This window comes from Lissotriton helveticus, chromosome 9, assembly GCF_964261635.1.
Source record: "Lissotriton helveticus chromosome 9, aLisHel1.1, whole genome shotgun sequence".
Taxonomy (NCBI): domain Eukaryota; kingdom Metazoa; phylum Chordata; class Amphibia; order Caudata; family Salamandridae; genus Lissotriton; species Lissotriton helveticus.
Window position 1 is genome coordinate 258,805,332 of NC_136070.1, and position 22,900 is coordinate 258,828,231.

The 22,900-nt window shown below is 51.3% G+C and overlaps 1 protein-coding gene across 6 annotated transcripts in view; it reads right to left on the bottom strand.

The window, feature by feature from the left end:
- Window positions 1–219: 219 nt before the first annotated feature.
- The window catches only part of ACYP1 (acylphosphatase 1), a 61,262-nt gene continuing 38,581 nt past the window's right edge, over window positions 220–22,900 (bottom strand). For all 6 annotated transcript variants that reach the window (XM_078659913.1, XM_078659917.1, XM_078659916.1 and 3 more), the window contains exon 4: window positions 220–815. In XM_078659913.1, coding sequence (XP_078516039.1) covers window positions 600–815 — 216 coding nt within the window. In that variant the 3' untranslated portion in view covers window positions 220–599. The remainder of the gene's footprint in view (window positions 816–22,900) is intronic.

Here is a 22,900-nt window from a genome sequence, read left to right on the forward strand (position 1 = left end):
GTTACACAGACGGCGAGGGTTTGGTCAGTAGGAGACCTGACACTTAACTTGTTCCTGTTTGATCTCAGACTGATGAATTCACTGTGTGGCTGTGATTAAAATTACAATAAACCGACTTAAGAGAACTTAAACAAGATGTATATAGCCGTCCAAGACCATACAATGACTAGAGGACCATGCAATGACCAGAGGGTTAAGAAGAAAAAAGAGAAAAGAAAATGGGGGTAGTGTTTTATTGCTTGTAACACCTGCAGACTCCATCTTCCTCCTCTCTCAATGCCACTTTCTGGTGCTAGAGTAGACCATTCCATTCTAAGGTCTCCCAAAAAAGACAAGACATTAATGAGTTTACTGTGTTGAACTACATTTTGTAGGATGAGTGGGCAAAACAGCTACACATCCAGCAACTTGCTTCTACCTCTCTAAACAAAAATACTAGGAAACACATTGTCATAATAAAATAAAATATAAATATAAAAGAACACTGGTACTGCAAACAGGGGACAAATTGGAGCTGTGGTTCCTCCAACAGGTAAGAATGCAACTTTCAAGCCATAATGCAGATCTCCAAGAGTCTATATGCAGTCCTCTAGTGGAAATTACTTTACAATTGAGAAATCATTGTGCTCCAGCTTGGTGATCTTCCTCTCATTGCTGAATTCAGCTCGGGTGATCCTGGATTTGGGACTCCCTTTTTTCTGCAGCCACGTTTGCATGTCACGGACAGGGGAGCTCGGCCCCTGCAACTGCCCTCGAACGGACTGCTGATTTGTGTTCTGGACCCAGCCAACTAATCCAAGTTTTCTTCCCTCTGCCTGTCAAACAAACATTGTATTCCATGATTTGGGATAAACAATGGGGAATGCAGGACAACATGCTTGATCTTTCACAACACTTTTAAATAAATAATGCAGGGAAGCCACATAATAACCATGTAAATTGATTTTTACAAAAACCTTCTTTAATGAATTAAAGTGTCAATAGGGACAAAGGCCCTTACATGGCAAAGGAAGCTGTATCACAATTGGACTTTTTGACCTTTACCGTGCTTTTTTATCAGTGGACACAACAGTCCACTGAGCGGCTCCATGCTTTTCCTCACTTACAACCACACGGAAACATACTCTATTGTTCTAAGAGTAATTCAAGCACAAAAAAAATAAGTTACTCACCTGTAACTTTAGTTCTCCAGTATTGATATCTTTCATAGATTCACTTGCTTGAATCATTCCCTATTGAAGTGGAAGTACCACGGTATAATTGTAAAGCAGTACATTATACTACACATAACCTATAATGGCTAGAAAACATTCACTTCATCAACATTTCCACATCATTTAGAAGCACCCAAACATCAGCCAGGTGACAGCACCCTCTAGAGAACAGTCCTCACAGAGGTTTCATTCCGTCAAATTTTCAAGCACTATTGCGAAACGTATTCCCACAACAAGGGTAGCCTCTATCAGGAGGAGGGTGGGTCACATGTGAATCTAGGAAAGATGTCAATATTGGAGAACTATAGTTACAGGTAAACAACATTTTTCTTCTCGAGTATTGGATCTTCCATAGATTCGCATGCATGAATCCGACTAGTTAGCATTTGTAGCATTTGCACAGTCATCATTACAATGGCAAAACAGAGGAAGGTGGGATAACCGCATCGAAAAAGGCTCACCTTATTGAAACAAATGGCATAACACTGCTTGTCCTACAGCTGCATCACTGTCCTCTGATGATTCTAGGCAATAATGTTGCGTGAACGTATGCCTGTTCTTCCATGTTGCCGCTCGAAATATTTAACCGAGAGGCACACCAGCAAATAGAGCAATCATAGTAGAAACCGCTCTCGTACAGTGCACTTTAACTTTGTCCGTCAGAGGTCTTCCATTCTTGCAGTGACAAAGCGGGAAATTCACTGAAATCCATTGAACTATGCTCGGTTTGGAAACTGGAAGACCCTTACGGTGATTCCCGTATGCTACTAGCAGTTGGTCTGTCTTCCTGAATTGTTTAGTACGATGTATATAGAATTTCACTCATCTTTTAACGTCAAATGTATGCAATGATCTTTCAGCAGCTGTTTATGGATTTGAAAGAACAACATTAGGACAATAGCCTCATTTAGATGAAAATCTATTGAGACTATGGGAATGAATCTGGGATTCGTTCTGAGAACTACACTATTATCCTCTAAAGAGGTCTTTATGATTCTTATGGAGTTCATCAGTCCCAGAGCCAATAACTCCATCCTTCCACCTACGCAGGGGCTAGGTGACTAGCTACATATTTTAAACAGAAGATCGATAACATTTATAACGCGTTTGAACTGGAAGAGGCGGCCCTGGCCTTAACACCTCCCCCGGAAGATCTTCTCTCCCCCAGTCTAGAGTCCTTCTCAGTTCACCTCTGAGCAAGTGCTTGCTTTGCTGGTACACACTAAGTCAGGCTCGCCACTAGATGTGGCTCCCCCTCACATCATCTCAGACCTGGCACTGGCCTTGTCGAACCCAATTATGGAAGTCTGTAATTTATCATTAGACGCCACCTCGTTTCCCTCTAAATGGAAGAAGGCCTAACATCAAGCCACTGCTTAAGAAAGCACTAGCGGACCCTGTAGACCTACAAAACTATAGGCCTATTTCTTTTCTCCCATGTTGTTCTAAAAGAATGGAAACCCTGATTAATCAACAACTTTCAAGTTATCTAGAACAAAATAACCTGCTTGAATCTTCGCAGTCTGGTTTCCATGCTGGTCACAGCATGGAGTCTGCTCTGACGGAGGTAACAGACTCGATAAGGATGCTGTTGGATGAGGGAACTCCTACGATGTTAGTTCTCTTAGATCTGCCGGCAGCCTTCGACACCATCTCTCACAGTATCCTCTTAGGTAAGCTGCGAGAGATTGGTGTCAGAGGATCAGCATTAAAATGGATGCATAGTTTTCTGACCGACAGAACACAATTTTTTTGTTTGAATATGTTTATTGCATTTTGTCACTATACAACAGTACACATATGCAAGCATAGCAAGTAAAAGGCGCTGTTACTGAAGTCATGAAGTCCCAGAGTATGTGGACCATCCCACCCACACAGAAGTATGGCGGTAAAGAGCAAACTATATCGGTGCACAGTTAGACCGCATATCAAAGTGGTAGTGCAATAGCTGTTGTGTGTTACATTTACGTTCAGTAATGGCAGTGCCCAGTAGCGGCGTAAAAGAACTGCTGCATTGCGTCAGCATACCTTAGACTCATTTCGTATAGCACTCAAAGTATACCATGACCGGAGAAACAGAGCTAGCATTCACATTGGCAACATATTACACATTTCAAAATTGCATTAGAAAACTACTAACTATACAAAACAATTCCAGATATATAGGAAACCATAAACCAGGTGGTGTCTGTCAGCGGTCATGGGTGTGTGTGTGTGGAGCTGGAGGTGCGGAGAGGAGTGTAATCCAAATTTGTCATAACAACGGAAATGTAATATTCGTAGGAGTCTTCACTTGTGCAGCAGGGTGTGAGGGAAGCGCCGCGGAGGGGGGGTAGGGAGGAGGGAGAAAGAGGAGGGGGGGGAAGGCTGGGAGCGAGAAGAACGTTGGGTGTGTCATAGGTGAATATGGTGTAAACACTCACTCAATACCATTCCGCAGACACTCTCGGTGGTAGGCCACCAGGACACCATCCCACTCCAGCGCAATAGGGTACATCCGGAGACCCGCCGTCTCCTCCCGGTGCAGTGCCACACTCTCAGCCCTCGCCCAAGCATCCAGTGAGCGACGCCACTGCACCGTTTGGGGGGGCAGACCATGTTTCCAACGCCTGGTAATGAGACGTTTCGCCGTTATCAGGCCCAGATCCCAAAATCTCGCTTGGACTTTCGTCTGCTTCGTCCTTTTAAATAACCCCAACAGACAAACTTCCCAAGTGTGTGGTAAGGTACCTCCCGTCGCCCCCGCCAAGACAGTCGACACTGCGGTCCAATATGGCTGCAGCAGATTGCAGGACCAGAGGACATGTAAGAACTGTGCGTTCACTAGTCCGCATTTAGGGCATCCTGTCGTAGTGAGTCCAAAGTAGCGGTTAATTTTGTCCGGGGACAGGTACGCTCGATGGATCACATAGTACTGTATGATCTTGAAGCGCGCATTGCGTGGGACATGTAGAGCTCCAGTTAGCACCCCCGCCCACTCTTTGTCTGTCCAGTCCCGTCCTCTATCAGCCGCCCATTTGTCACATAGGCTCTGAGGGGAGAATTGAGTGTGCGTGTGCAACGCTTGGGCAATCCAATGTACAAGGTGAGAGCCATGTCCCATCACATGTAAGTATTGAATGAGCAGGTGTATTGGCGGTTCCTCCGTCAGCGGTCCCCAAGCGTTCGTCAGTGTGTGTAGCAGCTTCGCATATGTCAGAAACTGTCCTGCCGGCAGTCCTGTGCTGACTGTCAGTGTCTCGAAAGGGAGCAACGCAGCCTCCTCAAACAGGTCGCCCAAGCTCTCTAAGTCTGCCGCTCCCCAGCTGTCCAGTAGCGGTGCCGCAAGCATCCCGGATCCCCAAGGCGTGCCCAGCAGTGGTAGGTTAGGCGCGTATGGTTTCACCGCAGCAGTGAGTTTCAGGCTTCTCAAGAAGCACCTTCTCGCCACCTCAAGGTGGAGTTGGTTCTGAACAGGCGGCTTAGCCAAAGGATGAAACAACGCATGTACCTGCGGGACCGTCAGGATAGTCGTCGTCGTGGCCGTATCACTCAAGTTACGTCCACTCAGCCAGTAGGCTACCCATTGCAGCTGTGCAGCCAGGAAATACAACCCGTGATTTGGAACCGACAGCCCACCACTATCTGTCGCGGCATATAGGGTTTTTAAAGCCACCCTGGGACGACCTTTGTTCCAAATCAGTCGCCTGTGTATAGTCTCTAGCTCGCGAAAGGTGCGAACCGGCACATATACCGGCAGGTTTGCATAATAGTACAGTAGCCTAAGCAAAACAACCGCTTTTGCCAGGGCAATACGGCTGGGCACATTCAGCGGGAGAGTATTCCAGAAGGAAGCCTGCGCTGTAAGCGAAGAGATCGCTCTTGTAAGATTGCCTTCCAGGAGGTCTGTGGGGTCGCGGTACACATGGACTCCTAGATAACGGAACACTGTGGGGTACCAGCGGAGCCGCTCGCCCATTACCATGACGTCGCACTCCGGTACATCTGCTGCAAAAGAGTACACCCCCGACTTCGCCCAGTTGACGCGCAACCCCGACATTTCGCCAAAGCTACTGAAAATGTCCGTGAGCGCTCGAGGGAAGCAGGTTAGGTCCCTGACATAGAGTAATAGGTCATCGGCATAAAGCGACACCGAATGCATCCCATCCATCAACGGGATCCCCCAATTCTCGCCAGAGGTGCGCAATTGCGCCGCCAGTGGCTCCATCATGAGCGCAAAAATCAGGGGGGAGAGGGGACATCCCTGTCTCGTGCCCCTGCGGACACGAATCTGATCTGAGAAAAGCTTGTTCGTTTGAACCCGCACCACTAGTGCAGAGTAGAGGAGTTCCACCAGGCGGAGGTAGGCTGCGCCCAGCCCAAATTTCTCCAGCACCAGCGCTAGGTAGGGCCACTCCACGGAATCGAACGCCTTTTCAAGATCAAGGATCACGCACCCCGAGTGGGGCCACTGGGTCACCGCCAGATTCTGTACTCGAAAGAGCCGTCTAATATTGTAAGATGTGCTGCGGGTAGGGACAAACCCGTTTTGGTCCGCGTGCACTAGGGTTGGGACCAGTGGTGCCAGCCTCTGGGCCAACGCTGATGCCATAATCTTATAGTCCGTGTTAAGGAGGGCAAGTGGCCTGTACGACCCCACATTCAATGCATCCTTGCCTGGTTTCAAGAGGGAGATCACATTGGCTTTGTTGAGGGACAAAGGAAGTACTGCATCCCGTACCGCCGCCCCATACACCCGCAACAGTTCGGGAATGAGAATGGTGGAATACGCCTTATAAAACTCCGCCGGTAGACCATCAGGCCCGGGGGACTTGCCATTCGAAAGTGAGTATATTACAGCTCGGAGTTCTTCTGCAGTGAACGGCGCACCCAGTTCCTCACTCTGCGCATTAGTGACTGCCGGCAATAGGACGCCTGATAAATACTCAGCAATCTCCACTGTGGTGACTCTCAGGCGAGTACAATACAAGGATCTGTAGTGACTCGAAAATGCCTCGTGGATGGCCCTCTGAGTGTAGACCACCTCGCCCTGTGTAGTGCGGATCGACATCACCGGTAACGTTTGGGTGTCTCTCCTGACCAGCCAGGACAAAAGTTTGCCAGCTTTATCACCAGCATGATGCACGCGCGCAGAGTCTGCTGCATAATTCAAGTTTTTCAGTCTCTCAAGGAGTTGCGTGTGTTTTCCGCGAGCGCCCAGCAAGGTCGAGTCGTCCCCTCCCACTGCCTCCCGTTCGCCCGATAGCAGTGTCGTCTCCAAATGCGTCAGTTCCCTGTCCACCTGGCGTCGCAAACCGGCCTGTGCTCCCAAGCAATGCCCCCTCACTACCACCTTGAATGCATCCCATTCAACCTGCGGGGTGGATGCGGTATCAGTGTTGTCTTCAAAGTACTGCAAGACACGATTCGAGAGCAGTTCCCGAAAGGGAGCATCCAGCAAGATATCCGGCTGGAGGCGCCACGTGGGCACCGGTGGGTGCGGGCGCACCCAGGCAAAGTCAAGTGTGTGTGGGTTGTGGTCCGAATGAGTGCGACCCAGGTAGTGGGAGTCAGTGACTAAGGGCAAGAGGTCGCTGGTCAGCATAAACCTATCGAGCCTGACATGTAACGCATGAGCGCCCGAATAGTACGAGTAAGTCCGTGTGGTAGGGTTGCGGCTGCGCCAAGCGTCAGTGAGGTCCCATTGTGTCGCCCAGTCAGCAAATGTGCGCGCCGTACCGTGTATTGTCGCATGCGCCAAAGGAGGGGCAGATCTATCTAACACAACATCCAGGACACAATTATAGTCGCCCCCTAGCAGAAGCGGTACCCCTGGCCATGCCGCAATCGCCGCCGATAAGTGTGTGAGGAAGCGTCCGTGGTCGACATTGGGAGCGTAAATAGATGCCAGGGCAATGTGTTGGCCGTCTAGGTTGCCCTGAAGGAACACATACCTGCCGTCCCTATCTATGTTGCTATGTGTCATGGCAAAAGGGATCCCCGGGCGAATCCATATGAGAGCCCCACGCGCGAAGGCCGAGTAACCTGTAGCATATATTTGCCCCCTCCAACGGCGGCGCAGTGTATGTGTCTCTGGTTCCGTCAGGTGCGTCTCTTGCAATAGCGCTATCTGTACCTGGTGCCGCTTGAGGTACGAGTACACCTGATAGCGACGTGAGGGGGTGTGCATACCGCGTACATTCCAAGTGCAAAATTTAACCACAGCCATTACAACATTTCTTCCCCTCCACCCAGCGCCCCCACCCACCCGCCGCACCACAAGCTATGACCCACCAGTTCAGATCGTCACGGAATATCACACACATTGCCCAGTGATTCGCATCAGCTCTCCTGCACACATTAGGGGGAGGGGAACGTTGCACCAGACCTGTAACCTCAAAAAACATAATAACAATGCCAAAAGGTCGACTGCAAACCATGCCGTCGTCCAAACGCTCTAATGAGCACTAACCGTTCGTGAGTTCTATAAGAAAGAAGGGGGGTTCACTAAGCACGAATTTTAAATGCACTTATGATACATGCAGTAAAGTCATGGGCGCTCCACCCATGCCACAGGCGTCCAATATCACACAGCCCAACGTCTGTAGAGGTGCACTGTTCCAGGCATCAATAAGGCGGCAATGATCCCGCAGCCACTGCAGACAGGTCACGTGTAAAGACTTACCACCGTGGGGTAGCACATCCACATCCCCCGTTGAGACCCTCCAGAAACAAGGCCCCCAGTAATCATGGGCTAACAGTCTGCCCAGCATTCAGGGCCAGTATGTCCGAAGGCAGGCTTCTACCCCGTGTCCACCAAGACAACATCAGAGTCATCCCTGTCGACAATAATTGCAGGGGCACTTAAGTTGCAGGAAAGCGTCGTACTCCTTATCGTAGCTGCCAGTGAGCCTGTAACAGTATTAATTCAGTAAATCAGCTGTCTGTGGTGTGACATCCGGGAGTTCAACTGATACCTGGGAGTCCGGCAGGCCATATATATATTCATCACTCCCCACGGCACTAGGACTGGCACCCGCAGCCGGGGCGTCCGGTTGCGAACCGCTAATTTCCGCCACTCTACGGATAGCTTCCTGCTGCTCCTCATTGCGGTGTTCAGGGGTAGGGCCAATGTTCGCCTCAGGATGCACCGAGCTCGCCGTCGAGTGTCTTCTGCGCCGGCGACGTCGAGCACCTCCTCCACGACGGGATCTCATGGGTGGGCCACCCGGATCCGGGACAACTCCAGAGTCCAGCCAGGTCTCAGCAGCCTCCGGGGCGTTGAAGAAGTACGTTTTATCCTCTGCTACAACTCGTAGGCGGGCAGGGAATAATAGGGAGTATTTGAGTGCCATGCGGCGGAGTCGCTGCTTAACGTCCAGAAAAGAGTGCCGCTGCCGCTGTACCTGAATTGTATAGTCCGGGAAGAACATAATCGTGGCGTTGTCCACCCTGACCTCCCCTAACTTCCTGACCTCCCGCAGGACAGTGTCCCGATCCCTATAGTTCAGCACTCGGATGAGCATGGGCAGAGGATTGGAGCCCTCAGGGGGGGGTTTAGAGGGCACGCGGTGAGCGCGCTCTATCACAAAGTGTTGCGAGAGGGTACCTTCCGGGAGAATGTCTCTGATCCACCTCTCCACGTGTTCCGGCGACTCCCGGGGCTCCCACCGTTCCGGCAAACCCACAATGCGGATGTTGTTCCGTCTTGCCCGCCCTTCCGCATCTTCCGCTCGATCCTCCAGGAAGTCCACCCTGTTGAGGAGATTCTGTACATGTTTATCCATCTGGGATATTTTGGGTGTCAGGTCTGTTACCGTGGTCTCCAGCGTCGTCGTCCTCTCAGATAGTTTTATATGATCTGCTCGGAGATGCATCATGTCTATAGCCACGCTATCAATTTTAGACTCCAAAGAGGCACGGGTTTGTTGCATCGATTCCTCAAGCCTTTCCATGGCCGCCAGCATTGTGTCCAGCTTGGAGGCAGTGTGATCCGTCTCCGCCTGCTTCGCCATCTTACCCTTCACCTGTGTGTTGCCTGTCACAGCTCTTGTTTTAGGTCCCCCCCGACATGAGCAGTCCCGACGTGGCCGGCTGGTTGAGCAATGCAAAGAGACCTACTGCGGCACAAGTGGCGCAGGGCCCGGTGGAAGGGGGAAGGGGCAGAGCAGGCCCAAGCAGTCAAGACAGGTACACTCCCAGGGCTACATAGATCCCCCGATGGACTCGTGAATATCACTGTCCTACTCAAGTAGCCTGTAGCTATGATAGCACGCTGCGCGCGTGAGCAAGCGCCGTGGGCAGGGCAAGATGTGGGCAAGGTCCGCTGCTACCCCCACGCGACGGCGCAACGGGGTAGGGTCCAGTTCAAAATCTTAATAACAGCATTCCGTGCATTCAATGGCATCGGCCCGGCTTATCTCATTAAACGGTTCCCGCACTATAATCCGGTAAGGTCTTTAAGATCTTCAGGCCAGAATCTGATCAAGCCACTAAAATTTAAACTTAAGACCAAAGGAGGCAAGTCCCTGTCGTTTTTATCTGGGAAGGCGTGGAATTCTATTCCTACCCACCTCAGATTTTTGACCAAGGAAAAACAATTCAGAAAACAACTTAAAACATGGATCTACTCCCTTTCTGACGATTATGTAATGTCCCTCATCTAGTTCCTTTTCTTCTTCTGTTTTCGGAAATTTTTGTCTGCACACTTAGTAGTTAGCGCCAGGATGCTCCCTCCGGAGCGATTGTTTGCGCTTTATAAATACACAAATACAAATACAGTTGCCAGGACAGTTCAGGGCCAGCGGCACGCCGCCAGGGGTACCTCCGCAGCAGGCCAAGCCTTCAGGTGTCGTCCGGGCAGCACAAGCTCTCAGCCCCCTCCCCAGTGCTGGTCTCAACAAGGGCTCGACAAGACGTCGCAGTCACTGTAAGTCAATGGGGGGGAAGGGGGGAAGCGCCGCGACTCACCAGCCTTCTCATCTCGCTCAGTTCTGACCCACACAACACCTGGGTGCCTCCGAGTCGCCAGTGTCCGCTGCTCACCACCTCCGCCGCCGTCGCCACGTAGGGCCACCAGTCGGTGCTGCGCCGGTCTCGCCTGTCCCCAGTGTCCCACGCCGGCGCCAGCTCCAGCGCGCAGGCCTCACCCCCAGTCCCGGGCAGTCTCTCCTCGCAGCGTCTAATGTCCCAGGAATCCAGCCCTGCACCTCATTACTAGTAGGTCCGTGGGGGCGGGGGGCCGATTAGGTGTATCTCACCATGTTCACCCAGATCGCCGCCTGCAATCGACTGCCACCCTCAGCTCTGGGCCCGCAAGGTAGGCCGCATCCCCGGACTCAGTTAGGTACAAAAGCCGGTACCAGGGGCCACCGGTCTGCGGGTCCGTCGATGGTGGGCCGGGACGGCCAACACCCGGGCAGCCAGGAAGGCACTCCGATGAAGCCCTCAGAGAAGCCTCCGGCCGCACCACTTGGTTGCTGCAGCGAGGGGGGGGCCACTTCCACACAGATCCGGGCACCGGGGACCCACGAGCCAGCAGGGCCGGCCCCGTTCCGCCGCACCGATCTCAGAGACGGCTCACTCAGGGAAGACAAAGGGCAGTTCCCACGGCGCCCAGCCGCTGCCAGGGGGCAGAAAACAGTAGCTCGCTCCGGTGGGCCCAGAGGGCCGGCTGGATCCCCGGTCTCGCACTCTTCACGCCACTCCGCAGCGAGGGCCGGTCAGGCAGGGAGCGCTCGTCGTCACCAGAGCGGCCCGAGCAAGTCAGCCGTCCGAAACTCCGGCAGCCAGCAGGGAAGTTCTTAACAGGAACTCGACAGTAATAGCAAGGTGTAGCGGGCAAAAACTACGGAGAAATGGCCTGTGGCAGGGGAGTCTCTCTCGGAGCTCTACCCAGGCACGTCCGTCGCCATTGCGCGCTTAGCCACGCCCCTCCTGACCGACAGAACACAATGTGTACAACTGGACACATTTGTGTCACCGACCACAATAGTGGATAAGAGGGTACCACAGGGTCCCATCCTAAGTCCCACCTTGTTCAATATTTATGTGTCCTCTCTAGCCCCTATCATTAGATCGTGCGGGTTCCAAACGATCTCCTATGCGGATGACAGCCAGGTGATAGTCCCCCTAGAAAAGGAACCTGCTCTGACCAGAGAAAAATGTAAGAGCTGCATATTAAAAATAACCACATTGATGGGCAAGAACTTCCTACAATTGAACTCTAATAAAACAGATATTCTGCTGGGAAAGTCCTCATTCAGGCGCTTCTAGTCAGTAGACTAGATTATGGGAACTCTCTATTGGTAGGGATTAGAGAAGATCTGTTATCAAGGCTGCAAGTTGTCCAGAATACAGCAGCGAGCCTTGCCCTTAATAAGCCAGCACGAACGCCATCATTACCTTTACTGCGTCAACTACATCGGCTTCCTATCAGGAAAAGATCAGTCTTTAAACTCCTATGCCTGGTATTCAAATCTTTGCAAGGACAGGGACCAGCATAACTAATTAAAAAACTTGAATGGTACATTCCAGGATGCCACCTGAGATCTAGCAGTCAAAGGCTGCTTCGCACGTGCAGAATCAGGAAAACCAAGATGGGAGGGTGTGCATTTTCTCATCTAGCCCACGCCCACTGGAATAGTCTTTGAGAGGATCTGCGAGCATGCCCTAATTTTTGGCTCAATTTAAGAAACTTCTCAAAACGTGGTGAGCATTTTCTATTCATGTGGTCTGCCTCCCAGGCGCCGAGAGATCCCCTAAGGGATGATTCGTTACGCCATATAAATATTAAACATTAAACATCCTTGAACTGTAGAAAAGGCTCCTTAATTGTGAAGGCTTGTATCTCGAGAACTCTCCTTGCTGGTGTAAGCGCCAACAACAATGCCATTTTCCATGTTAAAAACTTTAGCTCAGTTTTGTGGATAGGTTCAGATAGAGCCTTCATCAGTTGCACATACACTGTGTTGAGTTGACAAGATAGAGGAGGTGCCTTAATTCAAGAAAACACTCTGAGAAGGCAATTAAGAAAGTGCCTAATCACCCTATTAGACCACAAGGAAGGTGAACCCGTTGATCTTCTATATTGTGAGATTGCTGCTAAATGCACCTTAATGGCAAAATGGACCAAACCTGACTTTGCCAAAAGTAGGAGAGATGGTAGAATTTGCTCTGACGGTGCCGACATAAGGTGAATATTTGATTTCTGGCACCATAAACAGAAACGCTTCAATTTCAGTTTATATATCTTATTAAAGGTATGAGCTCTGGCTTTTTCAAGAATTTCTCTACAGTCTTAAGGGATGGTAAAGGTTGCAAACTCATTGTATTCAGGAGCCAGACCAATAAGTGTAAGGAGGTCAGGTCCAGATGAAGTACCTGGTTATGGTTCATTGTTAGTAATGCAGGTAGGGGTTTTACCTGGATGCGAGTCCTTTCCGATTGGAGTAACAATTCTGTGAACCAGTGCTGTCTGAGCCATCCGAGAGTAACCTAAATTATTAGGCACAGTTCCCTCTTCATTTTGCTGAGAAGTTTTGGAATCAAGGGGAATTTGAGGAAAAGCATAGGCAAAGATCCCGGACCATCTCATTGAAAAAGCATTCCCCCACGAACCCGGTTGTAGATGCTAACTTATGTAAAATGGGCGTTTTCAATTCTCTGTGTGGCTTCCGTGGGTGGAAGGTTTGGTGGCCTCTGGGTGAACTCTAAGGTATAACCACTAGTGATTAGGTCTAACAACCATCTGTCTGATATCTGTCGCCATTGGTGTAGAACATTTGAAATTTTGGCTCCAAGTGTTTGGTGGGATGGGGGGGTGTTAGACCTGTCTGACTTTTTGCGTAGTCCCTCCAATTTATTATTCATTTTGTCCCCTTTTTGCCCCTCATGCCTTTATTTATTTTTGTGTCCACTAGATTTTTACGGTGTTGGCCTGGGGGGATAGGTGCTCTTTTTCCCTCATAAACAGTCACCTCAGTTTAGGTGCCTTTCCTGTCAGGGATTTACTGAGTTTTACAAAATGGTGGCCACCAACTGTCCCCAACTGCCACATCCTAGACTGCCCCATAGGTTAACATTAGGCCTTCCAGAACTTTCTGGACCCTACTGGACCCTGTGTGGTTTGGCTATAAAAGGGCAAGGGTCAGGGAGCCATTTTGTGTAGTACAGGGAGTTGGAGGAGAGAGGCAGTGGTGTGAGGAGGAGGACGCACTGGAAGCAGTTAGTTTGTCCGTGTGATAGACAACCACTTCAGGGAGACGTTCCCCCTCTGGCCCCTGACCAAACTCTCCCAACCGCCTTCTTCTTCTGTGAAATTGGCCCGGCTGTGGCGGAAGACCCCCCCTTGAGCCCTTGGCCCCTCTTTCCCCTGTTGTCCTAGCTCCTGCTGGGGACCTTCTCCCTACATTCCCCTGGTAAACTTCACCTACCAGCGTTTTGGTGGAAGCGGATTGGAGCGAGGTGTGGCGCCCTGAGCCTCCAGGAAGCTGCAGTAGAGAGGCGAGTGACAGCGGAGCTTGTGCGGCATTGAGCACAGGAGGAAGTGAGCGTTCGACTCTGTGCAGTTCCAATAGTGCGGCAGGGTGAGGAGAGAGAGCGCAGGCTCAGAAGCGGTGTCCGGGCTGGCAGGCAAGCAAGTGAGGCGGCGCCAAGCGGGAACACTAATCACCCGCGCCTGCGCTGCCTCGCATCCTGACAGTGAGTAGTGCGTCTTGCCCGGGAGCCGGAAACCCAGATTGCCTCAGCCCAGACGCCGCCCCCTGCGAGCCCAGGCGTCTAGGGCGTGCTTCGTGAGCGGAGTAGCAGCGGAGGCGGGAGAGCTGAGGGGAACCGAGTCAGCGCCACCCTCCGCTCCATTATCAAGTAAGGTGGAGGTTTAAGGGAGGAGAACAGCTTGACTGAGGGGATCACACGAGAAGCGGAGGAGGAGTTCTCTTGAGCCCTTTATTGGAATCACCTGACAGTACCCTCCCTCATTACCCGCTATTTCCTGGGGATCTCAGTGTTGAGTCAGGAAGGGCCCGGGAGAGCCGGAGACAAGCCTACGTTTAACAAGCTCAGAGGGAGGCGTTTATGAAAAATCTCCACAGTGATGGGGGAGTGTCCTGCAATTGCGGAAAGTTATAAACTTGAATGCTGAAGTGTGAGATTCTTTTACAGAGGGGGAGGGGAAGAAGAAACGGTGACCTCATTTTATTTACCTATGTGCAAGTGATAATTGAGCTATAGAAACATTCCATTTGAAACTTGAAACTGTCATCTTGGGGTTACTGATCTCTTGCGAGGAGGGTGTTGCTCTGTCAAGGGGAGGTAACCTTCCAGGGTTCTAAGACCTGGACATTTCTAATGTGTTAAACTGAAGTGGAGGAAGTGTCAACGTTGTGGACGTTCTGGTGATATAATTAGAGAGCCTCCACTGGGGTGAGAAACCTAACACTGTAGAAGACCAACTTCTTTTGAACTAAATTCTACTGAGGTTATATGTCAACTGGAATCTTCTGACCAATTTGAACAGTATATTGAGATGTAAAATGACTGAAGAGTAGATAAAATATTTTTATAAAACAAGCTCGTATTTTTACACAAACATTGGTGTAGTGTCATTTTTGAGTGATATTGCATTAGATTACTGCTGGGTGGTTTGCAACCTTTACACATGTGCCTCTGTTGATATTGCCTTACCCTAGGCCAGGCTACCCTAGGTGACCTGACATATTTAGGTTCCAACAAGTTGGTGTCTAGCGGTGGGATCTTGACTGTGGTTGCAACTACTCTGTAGTAATTTAGTGTAATCCACTAGCCTACACCTGGAGTTTTCTCCTAGCGGCCCTCCTAATTTTTACTTTTGTTTTTCCAAATTTGTTCCTGGTGGTGGGGTGGAGGTAGCTTCAGGTTGCCCTTGCCACTCTATTCTTTTTGTGTGCTTGACCTTGTGTTGCCCTTTTGCAAAATGGAATTTGCACTGGAAAAACTGGACACTTATTCATTGGCCCAGCTAAAAGATTTCTGTCAACAATTGGGAGTGTTCTTTAAGCGTGGTGCCAAGAAGGGCGAACTCCAGACCAGTTTGAGGGCTTGGGTGGAAGCGCGCAATGAGGAGGGAACGGTGGAAGAGGAGGAATCGGACAGAGGTACTGTCATTGATAGGACTGCGGAATGTTCCCCGGGGGTGGGTGAGATGTCAATCAGCCCCAAGGCAACCTCACGGGAGGGCAGCAGTGTGTCATCGAGAGGGTTGTCAGAAACTGAGTTAGCTGACAGGAGAGAGGATAGACTGTTAAGGTGGGAAATAGCAAAAATGGAGTTGGAAGAAAAGAGGGAGGGGAGGAGGTTAGAACAGGAGAAGGAAGAGCGGAGAATGGCTCATGAATTCAAACTAAAAGAGTTAGAACTCCAGGCCCTGCAACGGGGACCCTTTCCAACTCCAAATGGTGGCAGCGAAACCAGAGAACCAACCAGGGAGTCCAGACCCTACCTGCCTAAGGATATAATTGCCAGCTATAGTCAGGGGGATGACATAGCCAAGTGGCTGGCAGCCTATGAGGTCTCCTTAAGAGCCCATGGGATCCAGGAGAAGCACTGGGGGGGTGGGTTGTATAAGTACATGCCTCCTACTGGTCGGGACACCTTGCTGGCCTTGGAATCAGAGGAGCAGACCAACTACCCCACCATGAAGTTAGCCTTGGTAAGGAAGTTTGGGCTTACCCCAGAAAGGTATCGCCAGAAGTTCAGGGGGAGCCACAAGTTAAGCACCCAGAACTGGGTGGACTTCCTTGATTATGCAAGAAAGGCATTAGAGGGCTGGGTAAAGGGCAGTGAGGTGAAGGATTATGAGGGGTTGTATGATCTATTTTTGAAAGAGCACCTCCTCGAGAAATGCTTTCCCGAGCTGCGCCAACACCTGGTGGACAGCAAGCTGACCAGTCCCCGGAAGCTTGCAGAGGAGGCGGACATCTGGGCAAGTACCCGGGTGTCCTCAAAGGGGACTGGAGGGGATTCCCAAAAGGCCGGACAGGGCGCCCCCCAGAAGAAGGAGGGGGGAGATAAAAAGCGAGAGTTCTCTAAAGGTCCCCAAAACAATTTCCAGGGAAAGGGAACAGGTTTCACCCCTAAGGCAAACCCGCCCAGGAACCCTAATCCTGGCCAAAGCCAGCAGCCAAGGGTTCTCCACTGCTTCGAATGTGGTGGTGTTGGACATTATAAGGGAGATGTCAGATGCCCAAAGAGACCACCCCCTCCCACCGGAGGAAAACCACCGGGAGTAGCTAGTGTAGTGCTCGGGGAGGAGTTGCCCTTAGATAAGGGGGGTGAGTGGGCGGGTGTCACCTTAGTGTCCCTGGGAGAACGGGAGATGGTTCCTAAGATCCAGGTGCCCCCAAATACTGTTAAGTATGGGCAATGGATCACCATCAATGGCCAGAGAGGGGAGGCTCTGAGAGATACAGGAGCCAGTATGACTATGGTGAGAAGTCAACTGGTGTCTCCAGAGCAGGTGGTTCCCAATGTACTCCACCCCGCCGCGATGGCTGACGGCAGAATGGGCCACTATCCCGTGGCTGAGGTTCCCTTTGAGTGGGAAGGGGTTGCAGGTTCACTTCGAGTTGCCGTAAGCCCTGCCGTGCCAGTTGATTGTCTGCTGGGGAATGATATGGAGCACAACGCTTGGAGAGAGGTGGAATACCGGAGGCATTCTGCGATGCTGGGTACACCTGACTGGGCCTGTGTGAGCACAAGGTCTGCGACTACCCGGAGAGGGAGTTCGCCTGGGTTGGAGCCTGGAACAATGGCCCAACCCACTGCCAAAAAGGGACAGACCCGAAGACAGGAAGAGCCTGCTTCGGCTTCCACACCCCATGTGACAGATCGGCCACCTGCGGTGGTGGACCAGGAGTCCGTGGAGGGGGAAGTAGTCTCTCTGGAGGACCTACCCATCCCTGCTGAGTGGCATGTGGAGGGAGGGCCTACCAGAGAGGAATTCTGTAGGGGGCAGAGGGAGTGCCCTACCCTTGAGGGACTGAGGCGACAGGCTGAAGCCCAGGCAGCAGGTGATGTTACGGGACACTACCACATTTACTGGGAGGATGGACTCCTCTACAGTGAACCCAAGGTACCCTTACCTGGTTCATCAAGGGCCTTGGTAGTCCCGCAACAATACCGAGCCTTTCTGCTGGAATTGGCTCATGCCATACCCTTGGCAGGACACTTAGGTCAGGACAAGACCTTTGCTCGGCTTGCCCTCCACTTTTACTGGCCTCAGATGAAAGTGGCGTCCAACACCTACTGTCGGACATGTGTATCCTGCCAGGCCAGTGGGAAAACAGGGGTGAAGCTGAAAGCTCCCTTGGAACCACTTCCAGTCGTTAGCACCCCCTTTGAAAGGGTGGGCATCGACATTGTAGGGCCTTTAGATCCACCAACAACAGCTGGTCACAGGTTTATCCTGGTTCTGGTGGATCATGCCACACGGTACCCAGAGGCAATTCTTCTGAGGACAGTCACTGCACCTGTGGTGGCTAGGGCACTAATGGGGATCTTTACCCGAGTGGGTTTCCCCAAAGAAGTTGTGTCTGACAGGGGGACCAACTTTATGTCAGCTTACATGCGGGCAATGTGGAAGGAGTGTGGAGTGACCTACCGGTTCACCACTCCTTATCACCCCCATTTGAATGGACTGGTTGAGAGGTTCAACAAAACCTTGAAGGGCATGATCAGAAGTCTGCCCGAAAGCCTGCGGAGGAAATGGGACGTCCTCCTACCCTGGTTGCTATTTTCCTACAGGGAAGTGCCACAGAAGGGAGTGGGCTTTAGCCCCTTTGAACTTCTGTATGGGCACCCTGTACGCGGTCCTCTCAGCCGGGTGAAGGATGGTTGGGAAAAGTCTCCCAGGAAACCCCCCCAGGATGTGGTGAGCTACATGCTGGCCTTCAGGAGCCAAATGGCGAAGTTGTGGAAGCAAGCTTCTGACAACTTGGAGGCCAGCCAGGCAGTCATGAAAGAGTGGTATGACCACAATGCTCACCAGGTGGAATTGGAGCCTGGCCAGAAAGTGTGGGTGATGGAGCCTGGAGAGCTTAGTGCCCTTCAGGATCGCTGGACAGGCCCATTTGAAGTGTTGGAAAAGAAGGGTAAGGCCACATACCTGGTGGACCTTAAGACCCCTCGACAGCCCCTACGGGTGCTGCATGCCAACCGACTCAAACCCCACCATGAGAGGCCCGAGGCCATCTTAATGATGGTGACTGATGGGGGAGAGGAAGCGGAAAGCGAACCTCTCCCAGACTTGTTCTCGTCTCAAGAGAAGGATGGGTCAGTGGAGGGAGTGATTCTCTCTCCCACTCTAACTCCTGAACAGCGGGAGGACTGCCGCCAGATACTGGAGCAGTACTCTACGTTGTTCTCCCTTGTCCCGGGAAGGACTCACCTGTGTACCCATGATGTGGACACAGGGGACAGCCCACCAGTGAAGTCGAAGACCTACCGGCTGTCCGACAAGGTGAAGGCTAGCATCCATGGAGAGGTTGCCAAGATGCTAGAGCTAGGAGTTATAGAACCTTCCAACAGCCCTTGGTCCAGTCCGGTGGTGCTAGTGCCAAAAGCCGCTCCACCGGGCACCACGCCAGAACTGAGGTTCTGTGTGGATTACCGGGGACTGAACTCAGTTACAAAGACTGATGCTCATCCGATCCCTAGGGCGGATGAATTAATTGACCGGCTAGGAGCTGCCCAATACCTAAGTACCTTTGACCTCACTTCAGGGTACTGGCAGATCTCCTTGACAGATGGAGCGAAGGAAAGGTCAGCTTTCTCCACGCCTGAGGGACACTTCCAATTTTGCGTGATGCCCTTTGGGCTCAAAAATGCCCCTGCCACATTTCAGCGGCTGGTGAATCAGGTCCTCTCTGGAATGGAGGGTTTCTCCGCTGCTTACCTGGATGACATTGCTGTCTTCAGTAGCAGTTGGGAGGACCATTTGCAACATTTGCAAGCAGTTCTCCAGGCCCTGAAACAAGCTGGATTGACAATCAAGGCCAGCAAATGCCAGATTGGGCAGGGGTCGGTTGTGTACCTTGGACACTTGGTGGGTAGGGGGACAGTGCAGCCCCTGCAGGCAAAGATTGAGGCAATCATGGCCTGGGAACCCCCCAAGACACAGACTGAGGTCCGAGCTTTCCTGGGCCTCACAGGATACTACCGTCGCTTTGTGAAGGGGTATGGCACTATTGTAGCGCCCCTCACAGAGCTCACCTCCAAGAGACAACCTCGACGGGTAGTTTGGACGAAAGCTTGTCAGCAAGCTTTTGAAAAACTGAAGCAGGCAATGTGTGCAGCACCGGTCCTGAGGGCCCCAGACTTCTCCAAGGAGTTCATTGTCCAGACAGATGCATCAGAACATGGCATTGGGGCAGTGTTATCGCAACTGAATGAAGAGGGCCTGGATCAGCTTGTAGTCTTCTTATCCAGGAGACTGCTTCCCCGGGAACAGCAGTGGAGTGCAATTGAGAGGGAAGCTTTCGCGGTGGTGTGGGCTCTGAAGAAGCTGCAGCCATACCTGTTTGGCTCGCACTTCCTGGTTCAGACTGACCACCGACCCCTTCGTTGGCTAATGCAGATGAAGGGGGAGAATCCCAAGCTGTTGAGGTGGTCCATCTCCCTACAGGGAATGGACTTCCGGGTGGAACATCGGCCTGGGGTGGACCACGCCAATGCAGACGGTCTCTCTAGGTATTTCCGCCTTAGTGATGAGGACTCCCAAGGGGTTGGGTAGCTCTCCCCACTTTCAGCTGGGGGGGACGCGTGTTAGATCTGTCTGACTTTTTGCGTAGTCCCTCCAATTTATTATTCATTTTGTCCCCTTTTTGCACCTCATGCCTTTATTTATTTTTGTGTCCACTAGATTTTTATGGTGTTGGCCTGGGTGGATAGGTGCTCTTTTTCCCTCATAAACAGTCACCTCAGTTTAGGTGCCTTTCCTGTCAGGGATTTACTGAGTTTCACAAAATGGTGGCCACCAACTGTCCCCAACTGCCACATCCTAGACTGCCCCATAGGTTAACATTAGGCCTTCCAGAACTTTCTGGACCCTAAATGTACAGGAATGTAAATGTACAGGAATTTATATAGCGCAAATCACCGAGCGGTTTCTAAGCGCTTGCTTAGGGAACCCGTCCTGGTATTCCCCTGTGAGATAGCCCCGGCAGGGTATCTGCAAGGTGAAAGCCAGGCATCCCACCGCGAGGGGCCGTTGTGGAGATTAAGCAAGCTATTGCCCAGAGTTGCAGAGTGTGAAACCGTGAATCGAGAAGGCACCGGAGCGAGAATTGTCGAGTCCATGGACATTTTAGGACTCAAGACCCCGCCGAGCCGGGAATTGAACCCTGGTCCCGGGCTGACCTCTGCTTCCAAGTCTGCCTCCTCTAACCAGTGAGCCACACTTCCCCACACCCTACTGGACCCTGTGTGGTTTGGCTATAAAAGGGCAAGGGTCAGGGAGCCATTTTGTGTAGTACAGGGAGTTGGAGGAGAGAGGCAGTGGTGTGAGGAGGAGGACGCACTGGAAGCAGTTAGTTTGTCCGTGTGATAGACAACCACTTCAGGGAGACGTTCCCCCCTCTGGCCCCTGACCAAACCCTCCCAACCGCCTTCTTCTTCTGTGAAATTGGCCCGGCTGTGGCGGAAGACCCCCCCTTGAGCCCTTGGCCCCTCTTTCCCCCGTTGTCCTAGTTCCTGCTGGGGACCTTCTCCCTACATTCCCCTGGTAAACTTCACCTACCAGCGTTTTGGTGGAAGCGGATTGGAGCGAGGTGTGGCGCCCTGCGCCTCCAGGAAGCTGCAGTAGAGAGGCGAGTGACAGCGGAGCTTGTGCGGCATTGAGAACAGGAGGAAGTGAGCGTTCGACTCTGTGCAGTTCCAATAGTGCAGCAGGGTGAGGAGAGAGAGCGCAGGCTCAGAAGCGGTGTCCGGGCTGGCAGGCAAGCAAGTGAGGCGGCGCCAAGCGGGAACACTAATCACCCGCGCCTGCGCTGCCTCGCATCCTGACAGTGAGTAGTGCGTCTTGCCCGGGAGCCGGAAACCCAGACTGCCTCAGCCCAGACGCCGCCCCCTGCGAGCCCAGGCGTCTAGGGCGTGCTTCGTGAGCGGAGTAGCAGCGGAGGCGGGAGAGCTGAGGGGAACCGAGTCAGCGCCACCCTCCGCTCCATTATCAAGTAAGGTGGAGGTTTAAGGGAGGAGAACAGCTTGACTGAGGGGATCACACGAGAAGCGGAGGAGGAGTTCTCTTGAGCCCTTTATTGGAATCACCTGACAGTACCCTCCCTCATTACCCGCTATTTCCTGGGGATCTCCGTGTTGAGTCAGGAAGGGCTCGGGAGAGCCGGAGACAAGCCTACGTTTAACAAGCTCAGAGGGAGGCGTTTATGAAAAATCTCCACAGTGCTGGGGGAGTGTCCTGCAATTGTGGAAAGTTATAAACTTGAATGCTGAAGTGTAAGATTCTTTTGCAGAGGGGGAGGGGAAGAAGAAACGGTGACCTCATTTTATTTACCTATGTGCAAGTGATAATTGAGCTATAGAAACATTCCATTTGAAACTTGAAACTGTCATCTTGGGGTTACTGATCTCTTGCTCTGTCAAGGGGAGGTAACCTTCCAGGGTTCTAAGACCTGGACATTTCTAATGTGTTAAACTGAAGTGGAGGAAGTGTCAACGTTGTGGACGTTCTGGTGATATAATTAGAGAGCCTCCACTGGGGTGAGAAACCTAACACTGTAGAAGACCAACTTCTTTTGAACTAAATTCTACTGAGGTTATATGTCAACTGGAATCTTCTGACCAATTTGAACAGTATATTGAGATGTAAAATGACTGAAGAGTAGATAAAATATTTTTATAAAACAAGCTCGTATTTTTACACAAACATTGGTGTAGTGTCATTTTTGAGTGATATTGCATTATATTACTGCTGGGTGGTTTGCAACCTTTACACATGTGCCTCTGTTGATATTGCCTTACCCTAGGCCAGGCTACCCTAGGTGACCTGACATATTTAGGTTCCAACAGGAGGGTATAACTGACACTCTTAAATTGTCACTGCTTTCTGCCATCGTTGCTTCCTTGTGAGACTTATTTTCTTCTCTGAGCCTATTTTGTAGAAGCTGCTGCTGGCGGTGATCGAAATTGCTGCTGTTGATAGGAAGGCCGATACTGTTGCTGATAGGGCTGGTATTTGTATGGCTGATGTCCCCCTCTATAAGCGAACAAACCTCTTACACCTCGAAAAGCCATCTTTCTTATCTGCATGGTACCTAAGGATCTTGCAGTATCTGTAACCTCTTTAATTGCCTGTAAGGAAGGCATCGTCCACATGTTTTCCAAACTACATCTCTTTATCCTATGGCATGCCTCCTATCTTGCTCTGAACCTCCAGCTTGAATGATGTGGCCTTCATCATCCTTGTCGTCTCAAGACCGCAGCTCCAGCCAACTGTTGATGCTATCCATAGCGCAATCTAATATTTTTGAGGAAGTTCTTTCACCCTATTGAAGGATTTTCTTTGCTTCTCTTCTTACCTCGTCAGGCAAGAGATCTATGTATGCAGCGATGTCTGACCAAATTTGTCTGTCATAACTGCATAGTATGGCTAGTGAATTGGCAGCACACACAGTAGTTGCTGAGAGAGTTGAACAGCGCTTACCAATGTTTTCTAA